Source organism: Gobio gobio (assembly GCF_949357685.1).
Source record: "Gobio gobio genome assembly, chromosome: 15".
In the NCBI taxonomy this organism is placed as follows: Eukaryota; Metazoa; Chordata; class Actinopteri; order Cypriniformes; family Gobionidae; genus Gobio; species Gobio gobio.
Genome location: NC_137108.1, coordinates 48576130 through 48596780, shown reverse-complemented (window position 1 = coordinate 48596780; position 20651 = coordinate 48576130). Strand labels below are relative to the sequence as shown.

At 37.6% G+C, this 20651-nt stretch overlaps 1 protein-coding gene across 1 annotated transcript; it reads right to left on the bottom strand.

The window, feature by feature from the left end:
* Positions 1–147: 147 nt before the first annotated feature.
* On the bottom strand, positions 148–20593 carry LOC307138915 (uncharacterized protein). The gene is made up of 9 exons (XM_079837609.1): positions 20278–20593; positions 20035–20092; positions 17416–17763; positions 15454–15720; positions 12662–12946; positions 12232–12336; positions 12087–12148; positions 5618–7393; positions 148–856 (listed from the first exon to the last, which is right to left on the bottom strand). The coding sequence occupies exons 2-9, from the start codon at positions 20075–20077 to the stop codon at positions 830–832; spliced, it is 2913 nt and encodes a 970-aa protein (XP_079693735.1). The 5' UTR covers positions 20078–20092; positions 20278–20593; the 3' UTR covers positions 148–829.
* Between the last annotated feature and the right edge of the window lie 58 nt (positions 20594–20651).

Genomic DNA, 20651 nt, shown 5'->3' with positions numbered 1-20651 from the left:
TCAAAGAGGGAAGTTTCTTCTTCTACAAACATCTTAATGAGAATTCGCACTCATTCACACAAAGCGTTACAAATAGAAGAATAAATGAGTACAATTAAAATTGATTCCTGGACTTGCATTAAAGATGTAATGAAGAACAAAGCTAATCAAATTGGAAGAATTTATTTGTACATCTGATCAAACATTTGCTTAGTTTTCATCATGTTTTTTTTTGCATGGCCTGTCAACACAACCTATTTTACTTAAAGTCATTAGCGTTTTCCACATCATTAACATAAACATTAAAGAGCTTAATTAATTGCACGTCCGTTAGGTGGGTCTCCTTCATACTAAAATGCGCAATCCATCCACAAAAGCACCGCGGCGGATCGCAGTAATTAAACAGCGTTACAAGAAGCATCTGTGAGCAGAAAGCTGAATAAATAGTTGCGAGAGGACAAATAGTGGCAGTCCATTATTTATCATTTAGTAGTTCAGCTCTGCCAGTCATCCTAATTCGTTTGGATTGTGCTCGAGTCTTCCTGTCTGTGGAAAAACACTGCATTGTGTTTTATTTTCAGATACTTGAGCACAAGAAAAATCCCATAGCAGCATTGTTCCGACGGATAAAACTCAACAGCCACGGCCTTCTCATGCCTACGTGACAGTTGTGCCAGAGAAACAAAAAGATCAGTCGTTTTATCAATAATGTGGTCGCTCCGACAAAATACAAAGATTTGTTCGGCACAATAAGCGGAGGGCCGGAGGAATGGCTGAGCATTTGTTTCTGTCCACCAGAGAGACATTGTGCTTTGTAGGAACGTTCCAGCCAGACGAGCGCTGCATTTTCTCAGCGTCTGGGTCTGCCTCTGTGGACCTGGGGGAGACAAGAAGGGGAAAAGAAAGAACAAAATGCTTCATTTGATATAAATCATGTCCAAAGGCCCTTTCACATCACCCGAGTCAGCGTTGCCCAATGAACTGAGCTCAGCATCAGCTACAGTGTTACCTCAGTTTAAAGTTCAACACGTTTCTTTGTTTGTTCCTCATTTTGCAGTGTCTTCAGATCACCTCAAAGTAGCATGGGAAAATGATACTGGAATTAATATCTCAAACGGGATTTGGGAAGATGGACTGAAACAAATCCATACCTGCTCTATTAATGCTAGATTATACAGTTTAAAGTATTGCATAGGTTACACTAAACTCAATAAAGGGTTCCCACGCTTCTTGAATTTCAGACACATGGATTCAAGGCCTGGAAAGTACTTGAAAACAAACATAGGTCCTTGTAAGTGCTTGTTAGAGTAGCATGGTGCTATTGCAAAAATGGGCCTTCATGTGCTACCAAAGCCAGAGCAAAACAGCGCTACGGGAGGAAGCTATTTCAATATATTTCTGCTGTTCCATAAGTGCCATCTACTGTCAAAATCCCTATTCGGACAGTAATTGTTTCTCGTGGGGTCGTAAAGTATTTTCATCATTGAGTGATTTTATTGCCGCCCGAATCCACAATGTCTGTGTTTTTCTCGCTCCACCTGCGTAAAAATCCCCGGCCGAATTACCTACTGTTTTTAGACAAACACCAAGGACGTGTGGTGATTTAATTGCCGCCCGAATCCACATCTCTGAGTTTTCAAGAATATATCACTTCAAAATTCACTGTTTATATCCCTTTTGACCCCTGCAGGCCAGTATTTACAAGAGCAATATTTCATCACCGCTCAAAAATTCAAAAGAAGAAAAGCACGTAAACATTTGAAATGGGCCGTTATAACGACAGTGTTAAATATATGTGCAGGTCTTAAAAGCCTTCAAATTGATTTTTAAAAAGGTACATGAACAGGTGATTTAATAAATAATTTTGCATATTTTTAATGCCTAACAATGAACTTTTCCATATCTTTTCATTTAATTGAAAAATAAATGTATACAATATTATCTCTATATGTTGATGTTTTAATTAAGTAATGATTTATAAAAAAAGAAAACTAGTGTGAAATAAATGTTAAAAGCAAGAATAAGAGAGCTGCAAACTGAATCTCTCATTAAAACTCGCTCGCTCTTGTACACCAGCCTCTTTCCTCATTGGATTTTGTAAAAAATTGTATTTTGTATTTTAGTTGTCAGTATATGCCTTAGCGTTACTGCATTAATGATAGACACAGGTACAGTAGGTATTTGATATTGATATTGGCAGTAACACACCCTCCTTTATCGTATTTATTGTGCTTGATTTAAAATAAAAGGTGCTTTAAAAAGTCCTTGAATCTGCTGTTCATGAAAGAGTGGGAACCCTGTCAATAAAATGCACCCTTCAGTTTCCTCATTATGTGAGAGACGCAAGAGCTCAGACCGCTCATACTTTTTGGTTTTGACCTGGGATTTCTGAGTTTTGGAAGAATATTTTTCGGTGGTATTCAAATGTTTTTGGAGAAGAGATTAGTCCAGATCTTGAATTAGCTTTGCTTGGATGTTCTGACCCAACATTAGCATGAACACATTTTCAGCAATGATCTCTTGTGTTTGGTATGGCGGTAGCTATCCACTAAGTCCACTTTAACACCCAGTTTTCATAAATGGTTGGTGGAGATGGTTGAAAGGATTCGTTTCACCAAGATTGATGCTTCTAAAAAATGTCCTTAGGTATCTTTTTCATGAGCATTCATGTAATATGGATAACTTTACTGTTTTATTCCTTCACTCCATCTTTAATGTTTAATGTTTAAGGTGTATATTTTTCAGTGCTTGTTAGTGGGGGGTGGGTGGGTTGGTTTTCTCTTGTTTTGTTTTGTTTTGTTTTCTTTGAGTGCATATTTTTTTAATACATTTTTTAAGATTTTCATGTTTTATGTTTATATGAAAACTGTTATAAATAAAAATATATATCAAGTTCAACACCATTTGCCTCTAATGATTATTAGACAATTTGCATGATGTATGCAAAGTCTTTCTGTGCATTGAGTCTAACTTTACACACAGTTAATCATTTACAGTAAAATTGTGACTGTCTGTATCACAATGTATTTTTACCGTATTTTCTTGTATATTTTGAACACTTTCACATCCACTTTTCACATTTATTTTTCGGTGTGCGTGGTACTCCATTGCTCATTGCTGACCCATACACCGACGCAGAATTGTATCGTCATGATTAAATTACGTAATGGGGTCTAATTTTGCCATTAGACCTATGTTAGGGTGATTTTCATTTGTTTTATTTTTTTATTTACACCATTTAGACATGTTTGAGCACGTAACCCAACCCCTAAACCTACCCATTTGTATATCATATAATATAAAAGACAGATACAACTACAGTCAAAATGTATTCAAAACGTACAAATGTTCTAAGTGTTCTGGAGCCAAACAATTGATTTGTGAGTAACAGACCCAAAAGCAAATCATCGTCTCCATCTGCCATCAAGCTCAGATCATGTGCACACACATAAAAAATAGCCGCCAGAAGCAACATTACGTCAGCTTTGATTGTGAAATGGCATTGGCTCTCATGTTTCTTGTGACCGACTGCATCATGCTAGCATTTGGGTGTATCTTTTGAATGAGATACGACTGTGTGCGTTCACGGAGAGGGGATTATTTTCACTTATTAAAACCTTTAGTTCTACTCTGTTCTTCATATTAAGATAACGTATGGCTTCAGAAGTCTTGGAACGCAGCACAAGTTGTTTGGAATACCGTTTTTTGGCCAGATATTGAAATAAATAGATGTGACTGTACTTTTATTTGCTTGTTCAGCGTTTTATATTATTTACGTTTGGGGTGGGGTTAGGTGCTCCAAAATATCAATGAAAGTATACGTGTTTATAAAATCATTTCTACTTTTACAAAAGTATAGTGCAAAGAATTAAATGCATCTTAAGCAGAAGGCAAACAACCATCAAAAAAATGGCACTAAAGGGCCACCCTGTGCGTTAAAAAGTGACGCTTAGAGGTCCTGACCAAGCGTTAATATGTGACGAGTTGGGAGTGAGAACATTACGTCACTTTCCTGCCTGAACAGGGACTGAGTGGCAGAAGAGCTGCTGCATGACTGGATTTAATAGGGAGAAAACAAACAATTATCAGTTTAAACTAAATATTTGACTCAATAGTGTTACCAAAGATCCAGTGCTTCATGGATATTGGCATGCAGCCAGGAATCGTGTTTCCTGATGTTTATATGTGCCCGATTTCAAATCCGGGGAAATACATAAAGCAAATTTACCTGTGACTGCTTTATTTAAATACAATACAGGTAGGTCTAAATCCAGGTGATCACTTATATCATTGTTATATATATATATATATAATCTCGTCATATCGTCCAGCCCTAAAACTTGTGTAGTTTTTGCCAGTGTTTATTTAAAAACATCCAATTATGCAGAATATAAGATGGTAAAAAAATTAACTGATGAGCAGGGACTTTTTTTGTGATTTCTGCGCTGAATTTTTGGTTAAAATCATGCGGAACGGTTTTAAATATGTTAAAAAGATCTAAGAGTAATGGAACAGAAAACATTACAAATAAAATATTAAATATTCTTAACTTTAATTTAAGGTTTACAATCCAAATCCAAATAGAACATCTCGTTTTTTTAAACAAAGCTATCTCTCATAAAATATAGTAGGCCTACATCCACTAAAAGACGGAGAACATATTGCTCTATCAATTGTATTGTACACAAATCATTAAATAAACAATTTCATATCATTCAACATAGAGCAAAATAAATAAACACCTACCCACGTAAATAAATCAACTACTGTTAATAGCTATAAATAAGTAATCTTTGCAGACTTGTGACATTTCCTTAACTCCTCCAGGGTCAATTTAATTTGAATAGTTTTAATTTAATTTTAATAATTAATTTTAATTTTAGTCTGCTGATTATATGTGGGCCTGCTGATGAGATGTCAATAACAATACAATGTATAGGGTATGATTTCACACTAAAATTCAACATATTGACACAAAATAATAATTGCAAATGCAAATCCACGGTTCGCCGCCTAGTTGTTTCTGTGCATAGTGAACATAGTGAAGTTTGTTTCTTTTTCTCGTACAATTGCTTTTCAGAGATGCTGTCTGCAGCGTTTTTCACATGGAGCGTGCACTGAAGCCTTGATGCGAGTCGTGGGAAAGAGCCTTTAACATATTCACACCCTCATAAATGACTGATTTAGAACGCACTACATTGGTGGAACACAAATAGCATACAGCTGAGCTGGCACTGTGATATTTTAATACGCATTTACATATATAGCACATTCAAATACTGAGTAAAATATTTATAGAATTATGAATTTCTCATGATTTCGGATTCATTTACTCACTGATCATTGCATGGTGGGATTGCATGCATTGCACCATAAAGGATACCATGAAGGAATTAGCATAATGATAAAATGCATTATAAATCTTTACATCAAACGCTGACTGGGTTTTGGAACAGAGCGTCACTAAAACATGGATTTATAAAAACAGCACTTTATCCATTACAGATTATCTCAAATGGCTTCACAGTAATAAACAATTTCATGTTAATGTAGAAAAGTGAAAAAAATTAAGTTAAAACTGGTTAAATTATTTTGGCCGAGGTAAAGAAATGGAAAAACGTGTTGCCAGGTTACTAACCTGTTGCATGTGCATTGGGTGTCCATGCATGGGATGCATTCCTGGCAATCGTTGAGGGCTCGTATGCCCCACTTGAGTCCGTCTTTGCATGTTTGGAGATCTGTGTCTGCGTTGCACGTTCACAGGCTGGATGTTGCGCGCCTGTGGCATGCGCTCACGTGGAAGCGCCTGGAACTGATCCGGCCTCAACACCGGAGGCGGAGTAGGAGGTCTCTGACCTGCTTTGTTGTGTTGCTGGACGGGTTGAGAAGGTCCAGGGTTCTGCAGGGCAGCTTGAGTCTGTTGGATCCGGTTGTCGAATGGGTTATCGGTCTGGGTGGTGTGTTGGCGTAGTGCAGCCTGAGTGAGAGGAATGGACGGCTGAGCCACAGTCTGATGTGGTCTGGTGGCAGTTTGCGTCTGAGGATGTGTCGTTCCCAAAGGTAGACCAACCTGGTTTGGATTCTGACTATTAGAGGTTTGGATTTGAGGTACTGTAGGCTGTATTCGCGGCTGTGTGCTGATGCTCTGTGGTATCACTTGCCTCTGCAGAGTTGGGTCCATTTGAGAGTGGCTGTGCACGTTTTGAGCGATTGGTCTTTGGAGGTCTCCACTTTGGGAAGCAGAAGGAGCTTGGGTCATCCTGGCTTCAGGTTCAGTCTCCCGGTGTCTCCCACCAGAACGACCAACGTGGTTTGGATTCGGCCCCTGAGAGGTTTGGATTTGAGGTACTGTAGGCTGTATTCTCGGCTGTGTGCTGATGCTCTGTGGTATCACTTGCCTCTGCACAGTTGGGTCCATTTGAGAGTGGCTGAGTATGTTTTGAGCGATTTGTCTTTGGAGGTCTCGTCTTTGGGAAGCAGAAGGAGCTTGGATCATCCTGGCCTCAGGTTCAGTCTCCCGGTGTCTCCCATCAGAACGGCCCCGCCTTGCATTTCGTTGTGGAGATCTCGACCGCCAATCCGAGGATCCACCGCTGTCCGAGCTGTCGACTTCACGGTTGGGGTAGGCCGGCGTTCCCTGCAAACGGTCCCAAGGCCGCTGGTGGTGCAGGTTGGTGCGGGTGTCGCTTAACTGGTTGTTGGACTGAACGGGGTTTGAATGTCGAGTCTGCTCCTCTGCTGAAGATTGTGAGTTGGCACTTCGGGGGTGTGCATTGGTTTGGTTGGTAGGGTGCGAGTGACCCGTCTGAATGAGGCCGTTGGGTTGGCGAGATCCATTTATCGTAGCATTATTTAGCATCGTCCGTGTTTGATTACTCAAACTCAAAGGCTCAGAGTTTAAAAAACTATTTTGATGGCTGGCGTTCGTATGCTGACTCTGTAGTGCACTTTCTCTCTGGTCTGCATGTTGCCGGATTGCCTGACTTGGCTGGTTTGCTTCTGGAGGGTATGTGTTCAAGTTGACATGCACTGTTTGAGGTTGTGCATTGTTAAGCTGGTCGGTACGTGGCAATGTGTTGAGGTTTACATGAACTGTATGGGCAAGTGCCCCAGGCTGAGAACTACCCGTTTGTATGAGAATATTAGGATTGTGCTGGACAGGCTGTGGGAACGACCTCTGAGGGTCATTGTTTGGATATGAATTGTTGTTTTGATGCCCATTGTCTGGGATTGCACTGAAGTTGTGGTTCAGATGGCCATTATGATGGAGTGGGTTGGAGCTGCTGGGAATGTTTTGTGACATTGTGTTGATGTTCCCACTGTTGTTACTGGGAATGGCGGTGAAGTTCTGTGGCAGTGAGTTGTGTAATGTTTGATCAGGGTGGTTTCCATTGACAAGAGCACTGTTTGCAATCTGGAAAAAAAAAAGCGGTATTGTTGTAAATTGAAAAAGATGTTGCAATCTCATGAACTTTGCAATGATTACAAGGTACTTTTATGTGGTCATAAGGTTTTCTAAAATACATTAGACTAGTTTTGTTACCCTTATCTTGTAACTAGTGAGTATGAGAGTCTTAAAGGTGCCATGCTACACGTATTTCATTGCTTTTGTGGTAATGTCTATAGTTCTACCATTGACTCTGTAACCTTTTTTGTGGAAAAAGTGCCTTGGTTACCTTGTTTCAAGCCATTTTAGCGTGGTATAGAAAGCCTGCAGGAAGACTCAGCTCGATTTGCGCTAGTTCTTATTAATATTGAACGAGCTACACTGCAAAAAATGCTCTTCTTACTTAGTATTTTTGTCTCGTTTCTAGTCTAAATGTCTAAAAATTCTGAAATCAAGATGTAATTACTAGATAAGTAAAATGACATAAGATATTTTTTCTTGTTTTCTGGGGAAAAAAATTTAAATGAAGTGAGTTTTTGCTTAAAACAAGCTAAATTATCTGGCAATGGAGTGAGAAAAATAATCTTATTTCTGTTTGGGACAGAAACAAGAAACAAGATTTCAATCAGAAACAAGATTATTTTTCTCACCCCATTGGCAGATCATTTTGCTTGTTTTAAGCAAAAACTCACTTCATTTAGATTTTTTTCCCCCAGAAAACAAGAAAAAATATCTTATGTCATTTTACTTATCTAGTAATTGCATCTTGATTTAAGAATTTTTAGATATTTAGACTAGAAACGAGACAAAAATACTAAGTAAGAAGAGCATTTTTTGCAGTGTGGCAACACATTGATGTCTTAAGACAAGAAACGATCGGTTTCTGCGAGTTATTTTTTTACCTCTTATCAGACGAATGTCATCTAGTATTCCCAGCACCATAACTTCCGGCGAATAAGGTCAAAATACTGGTGAAATCAAATATATATATCCGTAGATGCCTCATTCGACCGATCCGCGCCGGCACTAATGAGGACTCTATGTATACATCTAGGATCGCGCCGGTATTTTGCATGTATTTTGACCTTATTCGCCGGAAGTGAAATACATTTTTAAATATGGATATTTTTCTTTATTAAGGCCTTAATTAACACCCCAGAGCCGCATGGAGCACTTTATTTGACGGACAGATGCATTTTTTATGGACTTCAAAAACAGAGCAACTATTACTGCTATTATAATGCTTGGATTAGCCTGAACATTTTTAATATAACTCAGATTTTATTCATCTGAAAGAAGAATGTCATATACACCTCGGATGACTTGAGGGTGAGTAAATCATGGGCTAATTTTCATTTTTGAGTGAACTATCCCTTTAATATTGACGCGGAACTCTCATTTCACGGTAAAACGCAATGAATGTGTGTCATTCTTTAACTTTCGTTATCAGCTCATTTTGAGATCAGAGACTGCAATGCGAGAGAGATCGGCATCAGCACTGGTGACATCATTTAGTCTCGCTATTTAAATGAAGAAAGCTGTGAGTCGAGCTTCAGGATTCTCAAAGCTAAGCGCTACAAATAGCAGAATGAGCTGTAACGGTTGTGTGCACGTGATGCGCAGCGCTCGTGCTTTCAGAGTTGCGTGCTTTCATTGGTCTCACACTTTAATCACAGGCTATTTATAGCTCCTAACTTAATAAAACAAGCTGTGTTACTATGATAATTGATTAGCTCAAAATGTAACCTAGATCTGTGCAACGAACTTTATCTGAATTAAACACAAACACATCTCTCGTGTTTCCTCACGCTCCAGCGGTTACTCCTCTGTGTGCTGCATAGGTTGTCGACCCTGGTTTAGGTTATTTAAGAAATGTAACTTCGCCAAAGAAGGTTTTTTTTTTTAAAGCAACCTACTTCAGTGTAGCTTATATGTTGCGATAGCATTGTGCTTAACACTGAAAATGTGAATAATTGTAATGTGACGATGTGGTGCGGAGATCTAAATTAGAAAATCACAGGTGCGGGTGGATGGTTTGTTTTTTACAGCGGATTCGGTGACGTTAGAGCTGATCTGCGCATCTCTAGTCTTGTTCTTGTGCCAAGTTTCCTTCCTGTCCAGTATTTTTTGCTTCTTACAAAAACCACAAAGCCTTCAGAAGACAGTAAAGGCTTGTGTCATACCAGACTTTAAAGTTAAGTTGCACAATATAAATGCAATGTTTAGGCATTTATATTAATATTATTTTGATTTATAGTAAATAAAATAGTTAATAGTAGTTTTAAATGTATTTTTTATTTATATATTTGCATTTTGAATGTAATATGGCAATTGAATGCACTAAATTGGTTTAGTTTGCACAGATTCGGGCTGCACGATTTGGGGAAAATATCTAATTGTGATTATTCTGGTTAATATTGCGATTGCGATTTAAAATGTGATTTTTATTTTATTTTTAATTTTTACATATGAAAAGTGTGTATATAACATTTTGTGTTTATATATTAATATGACTAATAATAATTATTATTATGATTATTATTATTGCTAAATGAAAATATTTAAAGGGTTAGTTGTGCCTCCATTGGCACAATGCACGGTTCACTCTCAAAACCCTTAAAAGGCACTAAAGACGTCGTTACAAAGTCCATCTCACTACAGTGGTTCTAAAATAACTTTATGAATCGGCGACAATAGTTTTTGTGCGCAAAAAAACCCTAAATAACGATTTCAAAACAAAGCATCATGAAGCTTCGAAGCGTTATGAATCAGTGAGCCGAATGATGATTCAGATCGCGTGTCAAACCGCCAAACTGCTGAAATTTGGCGATTGAAACCGCTGAATCGACTCACTGATTCATATTGCTTCGAAGCTTCATGATGCTTTGTTTTGAAATCGTCATCACTATGTAAGTCGTTATTTAGGGGTTTTTTTGCGCACAAAAACTATTGTCGCCGATTCATAGAGTTATTTTAGAACCACTGTAGTGAGATGGACTTTGTAACGACGTCTTTAGTACCTTTTAAGGGTCTTGAGAGTGTAGAGTACCATTGAGCCAATGGAGGACTTTCAGAGCCATCAGATTTACACTAAAATATCTTAATTTCTGTTCCGAAGATGAACGGAGGTCTGACGGGTGTTGAACGACATGAGGGTAAGTAATTAATGACAGAATTTTCATTTTTGGGTGAACTAACCCTTTAACAAAAGAAATATTACTATTACAATATCATTAATATTACTATTACAATAACAAAAAGAGTATTTTAGTTTTACAATATTTATATTTAACAGAAAACTTTTTACAAAAAAAATGCTGGGTTACCTGTTAATATGCAGACAGCCTATGACTAAAAATCATTAGAAAGGTCTAAGGATTTATTGTAAAAAACTATATTATTATTATAAAAATCTGTACTTTTTATCTGTGATATAAATTTCTTAAAGTCTATGACTTTAATATGAAATATGAGCCTCTTTTGCATCCACTGTGGGGATAAAATCTCCTGTACATTGAAGAAAAACATATAGATTGTCATATACATTTATTTAGAGAGAAGTATTATTTGTTACCAAAAAGTTTAATTCATACTGGAGCCCAGAGGGCGCCCTCGAGCTTAAACTCCACATTTCCCTCAGAGAAGTAATAGCTGTTAGGAAATCCATATCCCTAATGTGTGTGAAGCTAGCGCTGTGTAAGTTAGCAGAGCTGAATAAAAAGAAGATGGCTACGCTTTGATTAAATATGACGACAATAAACACGACTGCATCAAGATATGGTGTATTTGATTTCTTCAAGCCTTCTCGGGTATTTTCATAATAATAAAGTATGCAGTGCTGATTTTCTGCCTCATTCTGTGACGAGAAGCCACATCAGCTCACAAATACTCGACTGACGATATGAAGTGAGTTAAAACGGGTTATTAAACGTATTTTGTTGGACAACATATTACTAGTTTGTGAAGATGTTTGACAGGTGTTGCTTTTTCAAACGCACATTATAATCGACTCAAACTCGCAGTGCTTTCAGACAGAGCAGCGTTTACTCCTGATCACAGACAGGTGATGGGCATTTATTTATTTAATTTTAAAAAACGAAGCCTTTGCGCTTTCATAATCGCACATAAACCAAATCGCGGTTCGATTTCGATTAATCGTGCAGCCCTAGCACAGATATTAATGTATGCAATTTCAGCAATTAAACTTACAATTTTTCTAAAAAGGAAACAAATTAGTTGTTCACTTTAAGATACCCGTCTTATTTTCTCTTGTATATTTAGTATTGCTCTTTAATAAAGAAAAAGTACTTCTTATGCGATTACTCAATTAATCGATGGAAAAAAATGTGGTAGAATTCTCGATTACTAATATAATCGATAGCTACAGCCCTAGTTAAATCTAATAAGGTGTTTTGAAAAATGTGTTTACTTTATTTTAACAACAATATTAATAATAATAATAATTTTGGTTATTATTACAAATAAACATTATTATTGTTATTAGGAATAAAAATTGGTATTATTATTTGTAAAATAAAATATATATTGCAAATTATTTTGATTTTTTTTTTTGCCATCATGTCAAAAAAATCTAAATATTTTACAATATATATTTTCTTTTACAAATAATAACATGGCTGAAAAAAATCTAAATAATTTACAGCCCAAAGAGGTATTATTCCACATTACACAGAACACAATAGGAGAAAGTGTGTCGTACTGTGGTGCCTTCATTCTGGTTTGTCTTCTGAAGTCCAATAGCATCTTTGAGTCTCCGATCAACTGTGAATATGAGCATATGAGCATGTCAGAGCCTTGGCGTCAAAAAGCAAAACAGCAGACAGAAGCGTTCAGGAGGGACGTACCGTTTCTTTGTCGCAGGAGCAAAATAATGACAATGATAATAATGATGAGTGCAACAACACATGCAACGACAATCCCTGCTACGGCCCCTGCACTGAGACATGTACCTGTGAAGCAGGAGGGAGAGATTTTTACATTTCAAGGCTTAGATTAGCAAGAAGAAGACATAGATTGAGCCGGGGCATAAAGGGCAAGGAAAAAAACCACATCACAGAAACATCAATAACGGAGCTAGCAAATAAGTGAAAGTATCCTGCAGAGGAAATGCATTGTAGGCGGATGGAAATTATGACTCCTTCCAGTATGGTGACACATGAATTTATCAATCTTGTAGTTGATTACTCTCTCCGGTCAAGAAAATGAATGTCAGGCCGAAGAATGAACTGACAGATGCATCCGTCACTGTAGTGCCACAGAGAGTCATTAACTCACCCACAATGGCCAGATCTATCTGCTGCTTTGGTGCCCCTCCTGTGATGTCATTCCGTGCGGTGCAGGCATAAGTGCCACTCTGATTGGTGGAGAAGATCTGCAGACTCAGCACGCCACTCCCTGATTGGCCGCCAGTCACCGGCTGGCCATTAAGTTCCCATGAGAAGGAGGCAGGAGGTAGAGAGGTCGATGTACAGGTGAGACGCACCGTCTGCCCCAGCGTTGCATCTCCACCGCCGACACACTCACTTGAGGTCTTAGTCAACTGTGGGGCGTCTGGACCATCTGAGGAACCAACAATATTAAAGATTAAAATGCTTAAAGGGTTAGTTCACCCAAAAATGAAAATTCTGTCATTAATTACTTACCCTCATGTTGTTGGACACCCGTCAGACCTCCGTTCATCTTCAGAACACGAAGATATTTTAGTTGAAATCTGATGGCTCTGAAAGGCCTCCATTGGCACAATGCACTTTACACTCTCAAGACCCTTAAAAGGTACTAAAGACGTCGTTACAAAGTCCATCTCACTACAGTGGTTCTACAATAACTTTATGGAGTGACGAGAATAGTTTTTGTGAGCAAAAAAACCCTAAATAACGACTTATATAGTGATGACGATTTCAAAACACGGCCTCATGAAGCTTCGAAGCGTTATGAATCAGTGAGTCGAATCATGATTCGGATCGCGTGTCAAACTGCTGAAATTTGGCGATTCAAACCGCTGATTCGACTCACTGATTCATAACGCTTCGAAGCTTCATGATGCCGTGTTTTGAAATCGTCATCACTATATAAGTCGTTATTTAGGTTTTTTTGCGCACAAAAACTTTTGTCGCCGATTCATAGAGTTATTTTAGAACCACTGTAGTGAGATGGACTTTGTAACGACGTCTTTAGTACCTTTTAAGGGTCTTGAGAGTGAACCGTGCATTGTGCCAATGGAGGCCTTTCAGAACCATCAGATTTCAACTAAAATATCTTCATTTCTGTTCTGAAGATGAACGGAGGTCTGACGGGTGTCGAACGACATGAGGGTAAGTAATTAATGACAGAATTTTCATTTTTGGGTGAACTAACCCTTTAAAGGATTAGTTCACTTCAGAATTAAAATGTGCTTATAATTTACTCCCCCACCTATGTCATTTAAGATGTTCACGTCTTTCATAAGTCGAAAAGAAATTAAGGTTTTACAGGAAAACATTCCAGGATTTTTCTCCATATAGTGACTTCAATGGGGACCAACAGGTTGAAGGTCCAAATTGCCATTTCAATGCAGCTTAAAAGAGCTCTACATGATCCTAGCCGAGGAATAAGGGTCTTAACTAGCAAAACCATCTGTCATTTTCCAAAAAATTAAAAAAATTATATACTTTTTAACCACAAATGCTCTCTTGCTCTGCGCCACTCATTACGGAATCACGTTGGAAAGGTCATATATTGATAGATCAATATATTAAAATGATTTAACATTTATCAAACAATACATTTTGTAAATTTCTCATTTGAATTTGTTTCATTCATATTTCTTAAATTTTTCCTTTAACAACTGTCTTTTTCCATTTAAGAATGAAATAAAACCTAGTGTCATTGAGATACTATTATAGATTTTATTAATATTTTGAATTCGCTTTTTATATATTTTTTATTTCTGTTTTTCGCTGCTATTATTTTAGTACATGCGAACTAAATGAAAAGCACTCTTTGTGCATCTCCCCCACATTTTTGAATGGGTTTTGTTTCACAATCCTCTGCAGGGCGCGGTTATCCCTATTGCTTGTACACTTTTTTCTACCACATCTTTTCCTTCTCTTCGCCTCACTATTGATGTGCTTGGACACAGAGCTCTGTGAACAGCCAGCCTCTTTTGCAATGACCTTTTGTGTCTTGCCCTCCTTGTGCAAGTTGTCAATGGTCGTCTTTTGGACAACTGTCAGGTCAGCAGTCTTCCCCATGATTAGCCTACAGAACTAGACTGAGAGACCATTTAAAGCCTTTGCAGGGGTTTTGAGTTCATTAGCTCATTAGAGTGTGGACCAGGTGTCTTCAGTATTTCTTTTCACAATATTCTAAATTTCTGAGATACAGAATTTGGCTTAGTTGTCTGTTATAAACATCAAAATTAAAAGAAATAAACATTTGAAATATATCAGTCTGTGTGTAATGAATGAATATAATATACAAGTTTCACTTTTTGAATGGAATTAGTGAAATAAATCAACTTTTTGATGATATTCTAATTATATGACCAGCAGCTATATATATATATATATATATATATCTTTATAACATTTTATAGGGAATTTTAAAAGTGTGATTTCTGCACCTAGAAATGTTAATTTAATAAAAATCTTAAAGTTATGGGAATTTCTATGAGTATACATTTTTTTGTAGAATTCACTGAGAAATTGCTTTTTTTAGAAAGCGTATCCCGGAAAAACTGTAAAAAGTTAATTGATTAAAATTCTCTGGGCATAAAAAGTGTGAATTCTGGAGAACAATCTTTTTTATTATTACATTATTTTAATATATTGTTTCTTTATATAGAACCGTTTGAAAACAGCAGAAGTGCTGAATATATCTGTCTTGGACTAGATTATCCAAAAACAGCAATATTATCATGATTATGTACCATATATACCATTTTGGAGTTGCATTTCCAGCCGAAAACTGTAATATACACAGTTACTATGATTAAAAAACATGTACAGTGATATATAGTTACTGTAAAATTCACCAAAAGGTGACTAGTTTCTGCACCAATGACTCAAGATGAGTTGTTAATGACTCACAGTACACGCTGAGGGTGGCCTTGGCTGTTTGGGCACTGATGGTGTTGCTGGCGGTGCATGTGTACTCCCCTGCATCATCTCTTCTGGCTGGCTTGATGATCAGAGATCCAGCGCTGATGGTGATGCGGGTGTCAGACGACAGAGCAGCGCCACCTTTACCCCAAACCACACTGACCTCTGTCCCTGCAGACCAGCTGCAACTCAGCGACACATTCCCACCCTCCAGAGGCAGAGGAGGCGGAGACAAACTCACTCCGGTCACAGCATCTGGAGATCAACAAAGACAGGGTAAGGAAGCTTGTTTACGCCACAACTTTTTCTCTCACAATTCTGACTATTTTTCTCACAAATGCTAAATTATCTTGCAGGTTTTTTTTTTGTTGTTGTTTTTTTACATCTCACAATTCTGAGTTTTTACTTAGAATTCTGTTTAAATCTTCTTTTTTTCTCTCAGAATTCATCTCAGAATTCATCTCAGAATTCTGATTTTCTTTCTTAAAATTCTAAGTTTCCATCTCAAAATTCTGATTTTCTTTCTTAAAATTCTAAGTTTACATTTCACAATTCTGACTTTCTTTCTCAGAATTCTAAGTTTCCATCTCAGAATTCTGACTTTCTTTCTTAAAATTCTAAGTTTACATTTCACAATTCTGACTTTCTTTCTCAGAATTCTAAGTTTCCATCTCACAATTCTGACTTTCTTTCTTAAAATTCTAAGTTTACATCTCAGAATTCTGACTTTCTTTCTCAGAATTCTAAGTTTACATCTCAGAATTTTAAGAAAGAAAATCAGAATTCTAAGATTACATGTCACAATTCTGACTAACAAAATAAAAAAGGTAATAGCAACTTTTTATCTCACAATTCAGACTTTTCAGAATTGACCATATGCACAGAACATTCTTAAGAATGCAATAATATGAGCCAGCAGCAAAATTTCCGGTGAAATGTCACTTGTTGGTGTGGTGGTACCTTCAATGTCCTGAGGTAGCTTAAACAGCAGCAATAGTGTAATACTTAGTTTATAATCAGAATATAGTCACTTAAATAGTCAGGCCTAGCACTAATTTAGTTATTCAAATGTAGGACGCAACCCAGTGTTCCTCAGCAAAATTTGACAATCAGTTTCAACATTTTCGTATGAAAAAAGTGTCAATCGTGTGAAATAAAGATGTATTGTGCACTGTAGTTCGATTCATAAAACAAAAAGGCAGTCTTCACAAGTGTGCCAAACTCAGTGAGCCTCTGCTAAAGGGAGAGCTTCTTGCTTTCTGTGCAATTCAAGACTTTGTGAGTACTTCACATTTCACCTTGACAAAAATTATTTTAAACCTTATGATTTTATAATGTTTAATATTTATTTAAAAGAAAAACGTGAACATTTATTTTACAGGAAATGGCTAATATGAGCCAATAAATGCTCCTCTGCCGCCCTCTGCTGGTTATAGTGGTAATTCATGTCTTTTTTATTTTTTATCAAATAAATGCTGTATTTCCTACAAACGTTCAGTTATACAAATGGGCAGTCTCAGAAGAATAAATAAATGTTTTCGGTCATCACATTAAAAATAACATTTGAAGTGCTGGAAAAATGTCCAATTACAGACGTAACGTGTTTATTATTCTAACGTTCCCATTGGCTTCAAGTCTTTATTGCAATCGATAAAACTGGTTTAGTGGCAAATTCTGCAAGTGTGATAACTGCATTAAAATATAAATACAACATTTAAAAGTCAAGCAATGTTGGCAGCTAACGGTTCACCAGAAATGCCCAAAGCTGGCTTTTCTAAAACCAGGAAGTAACCGTGCATATGGTCAATTGCAATTCTGAGAGAAAAAAAGTCTGAATGGAAAGATAAAACGTTGAAGTTACTTTTTTTGGCAAAAAATAAGCTTCCATAACAGGGTGAGTAAAAAATCTATTGTTTTGATTCAGCATTGTGGTGATGTGTAGCATCATACCAAACACCTTGAGCTGCACTGAACGGGTGTTCACTCCCAGTCCAGTGGTGGAAGAGGGTTCGACAGAGACGCTGTAGTTTCCAGAATCACGGAGCTGGCTGTTTGTGATTTTGAGCTGAGTGGCAGTGACAGAGACTCTGCCCTGAAACTGCGGGACGGCAATTAAAACAGGGCTACCGTTTGCCCACATCGCCAGTGTGTTCCCTCCACTATCAGTCCATCTGATGAGGGACACATCAGGCACAGTCTGTACTGTAAAGACGGCATCTTTCCCTGATGCCACCAACACTGGTGTCTTCTCAATCTGAACTGGAACAGGGTCCAGACACACAGTGACCAAAGGCAAACCTATGGAGAGTTAGTGAAAGTTACTACAGCAGTTCATACTCAACTGTGCACTTGCAGGCTTAAAAATGTATTTGCATTAGAAGAAAAAAAATCTGTTCAAATGCTGCATCTTAAAAGCTGCAGTCCGTAAGTTTCGCCTCTTTATCGCCATCTCTGTTTGAAACCTGCAATTGCAGTTATTTGTGGAATTATCATCTTTACGTGTGTTGTGCATCGGCACGGCTCCTCAGCGCGGATGAATCTAATGTTTTGAGGAGTGTGTGTGGCTGTTAATCACTCACCGCACCGCTGTGGATACTGTACTTCAGGATCACAGATTCTACGTCTTGGAAGAACGACCAAAATAAGAATTTTCACTGGAAAATGTCAACTTAACACGTAAAAGGTCTGCCACTTTTGTTCTGACCGACTGAGAAACAAAAGCATTACAATAAATTGTGCTACCAATGGTGATTCAATCTAACGATCGCTTAGCTCACATCACATCAAACCGTGCAAATTATTATTATTGTAATACTTTGTTCTCAAATTGTTAAAGGTACACTATGTAACTTTTCCGTCCACTAGAGGTCGCCTGTTCAAAACAAAGGCATAGTTTAATGACGCCACGTTTGAGCGCAGAATCTTGGGACATGTGGTCTTCACCTCACAACCGGTGGGAAAGAATCGGGATAGGACTCGGGCAGAAATCATGTTGATGGATGTGATTATTAACGTTACTGTAGTGAAGCAGAGCAGGAGCGAGTGTTGTGGAGCTGAGGAACCGCTGGAGCGATTGTTAATAAGATGAACGCAACATACGCCTCGTGAACAGCGGGACTTTTATTATGACACAGTCGCCGGTCATGAGTGTGAGGTAACGCAGCTCTGTTGATCATATTAGACACATCTGAGTGTGTTGATGATGTGATGGCGTTACTCTGTGTGTTCTCTCGGCGGCTGCTATGACACTTGTTCACACTGCAGTGAGAGTAAAGCGTTTCTGCAAAATAAAACCAGAAACCGAGGGGAACGCAGATATGATGTCATCGACAAGCCACGCCCTCACACGTCCCGGTTCCTCGGGTAAAATAGCAATTTCTCACGATTACGAATAGTTGGAAACATTTGGGATATTGTAAGTACTCAACTGAACAAACTATACAACACTGCCCTAGTGGTTTTTGGATATTTTACAGCAAAAATGTTACATAGTGCACCTTTAATGTTAACAACATCAGCATACGTGTATTAAGTGTGTATTAGCGTTACCTGTAGATTTCAGTTTCTGTAAGTCTAATCTTTTGCTTTTGACTACGGGTGATCTCCAGTTGTCACTGATGATTGTCGTTTGGATCTTTCTGGATTACAATCCGCCATCAAAATGATACGTTTAATTATTCCATCTGCTGTGAGAAAAGACTATAAATGATCCGCCACCTGCAGCATCCTCACATGCGATACGACTACTAGCCGGACTCCTTCTTTATCTATACAGACGTGACGTAATGACGAAAAGACGAACAACGCCATGCTCGAATTTCCAGCGAAAACCCACCAGTACCACTCAAATTATAACACATTATTACAAGTTTACCGTTGTGAATCGGGCTAAGGTAAGGAGATCGTTTTGAACACTGGCTGGTTATGTACTTGCTCCAAAATTGATTTAGAATTTTTTTTAACTACCAAAAAAAAAAAAGTTACAAACTGCAGCTTTAAGTTCACAAAAATGCCCTTGCAGAGTAAACACAGATGTAGTTCATCACATTACCAATGGAAATGTTCTACAACCACACAATACAAACACAAATAAAGAAAGATAGTCTGCATCTGAAAGAAATGCATTCATGCCACAGATGATCAAACTAAATGCAGATGATCCTGTAAAACGGGTATAACTCAACTATTTGTGACACACACTACAGTGTTCGCACGTCAGACCTATAAATATATCTTGCATCTGTCTGTGATTTTCGGCATCTGTGTTTTGAAGTGATCGCCTTATAATCCAGAAGTTCCCTAAGGTGTCATATTAACTCATTTTTTTTACTGACACTTCTAGTCAAATGTTTTCCCATTTTGCATCAGTTATCTATTGCATTTGCAAGTGTTGTAGTTCTTCATGTTTGATGATGATGTATATCAATCAAATCTATTTTCAGTGAAATAAAGAGCTCTACAAATGAAGTATATTATTGTTGTTGTCTAATTTAGATGGAGCACTGTATGTGTATCTTCTACAGAACCACATCTGACACTCATGAGACAGATTGAAGAGACAAAACTCACTTATCAATGAGAGAAACACAACAGGATGCAGCAGTATGTTCATGTCAATCTGGAGGAACTGGGCAAAAACATTCAATTAGTTTCCAGATGTTTCATTCAATCACATATTAAAGCATATGAATCATAATAGCATTCTGTCACATTAAAAGAGATACTGATTTCAATCACTGTCTCATTGCTACGACAGTGCATGCCACTGTTATATCATTAAAATTAGGAATTAAAGCTGTTATATAGACTCACTAAGCAGTCCTCGTTTGGTTTTCATTTTCGTGTCTTTAAATCCGTGTGTGTTTTCGGCAACGCTTTCACTTCCTGATCACCTGTCGACGCCTCACCTCTCGACACCGTCACAACAACTGACAAAGAGGGAAATAAACGTCTTTGCTAATTTAGAAAATAAATAAGTTCGAGGTAAACACGAGTTGTTTCGCTCCCGAGTGATTTACACAAAGTTCTGTAATTTATTCCTAAATAAAAATCACCCTTGACCAGACGTCTCCTGTATGTTGTGTCTCGACAGCCTTAGCCACGCCCACCCGTCAATCATCGTTAGAAGGAAAAACATTAGACATTTAATAAATAAATAATTAATTAATACAAATGAACTAAAAAGT

Bases quoted from the DNA above. Each gene is read 5' to 3' on its own strand.
- LOC307138915 (XM_079837609.1), bottom strand. From the start codon at position 20,077: ATGAACATACTGCTGCATCCTGTTGTGTTTCTCTCATTGATAA. The intron at 12,947-15,453 runs GTGAGTCATTAA...TTGGTTCCTCAG, and splicing joins GGCCACCCTCAGCGTGTACT to ATGGTCCAGACGCCCCACAG. The intron at 12,337-12,661 runs GTGAGTTAATGA...CCTGCTTCACAG, and splicing joins GATAGATCTGGCCATTGTGG to GTACATGTCTCAGTGCAGGG.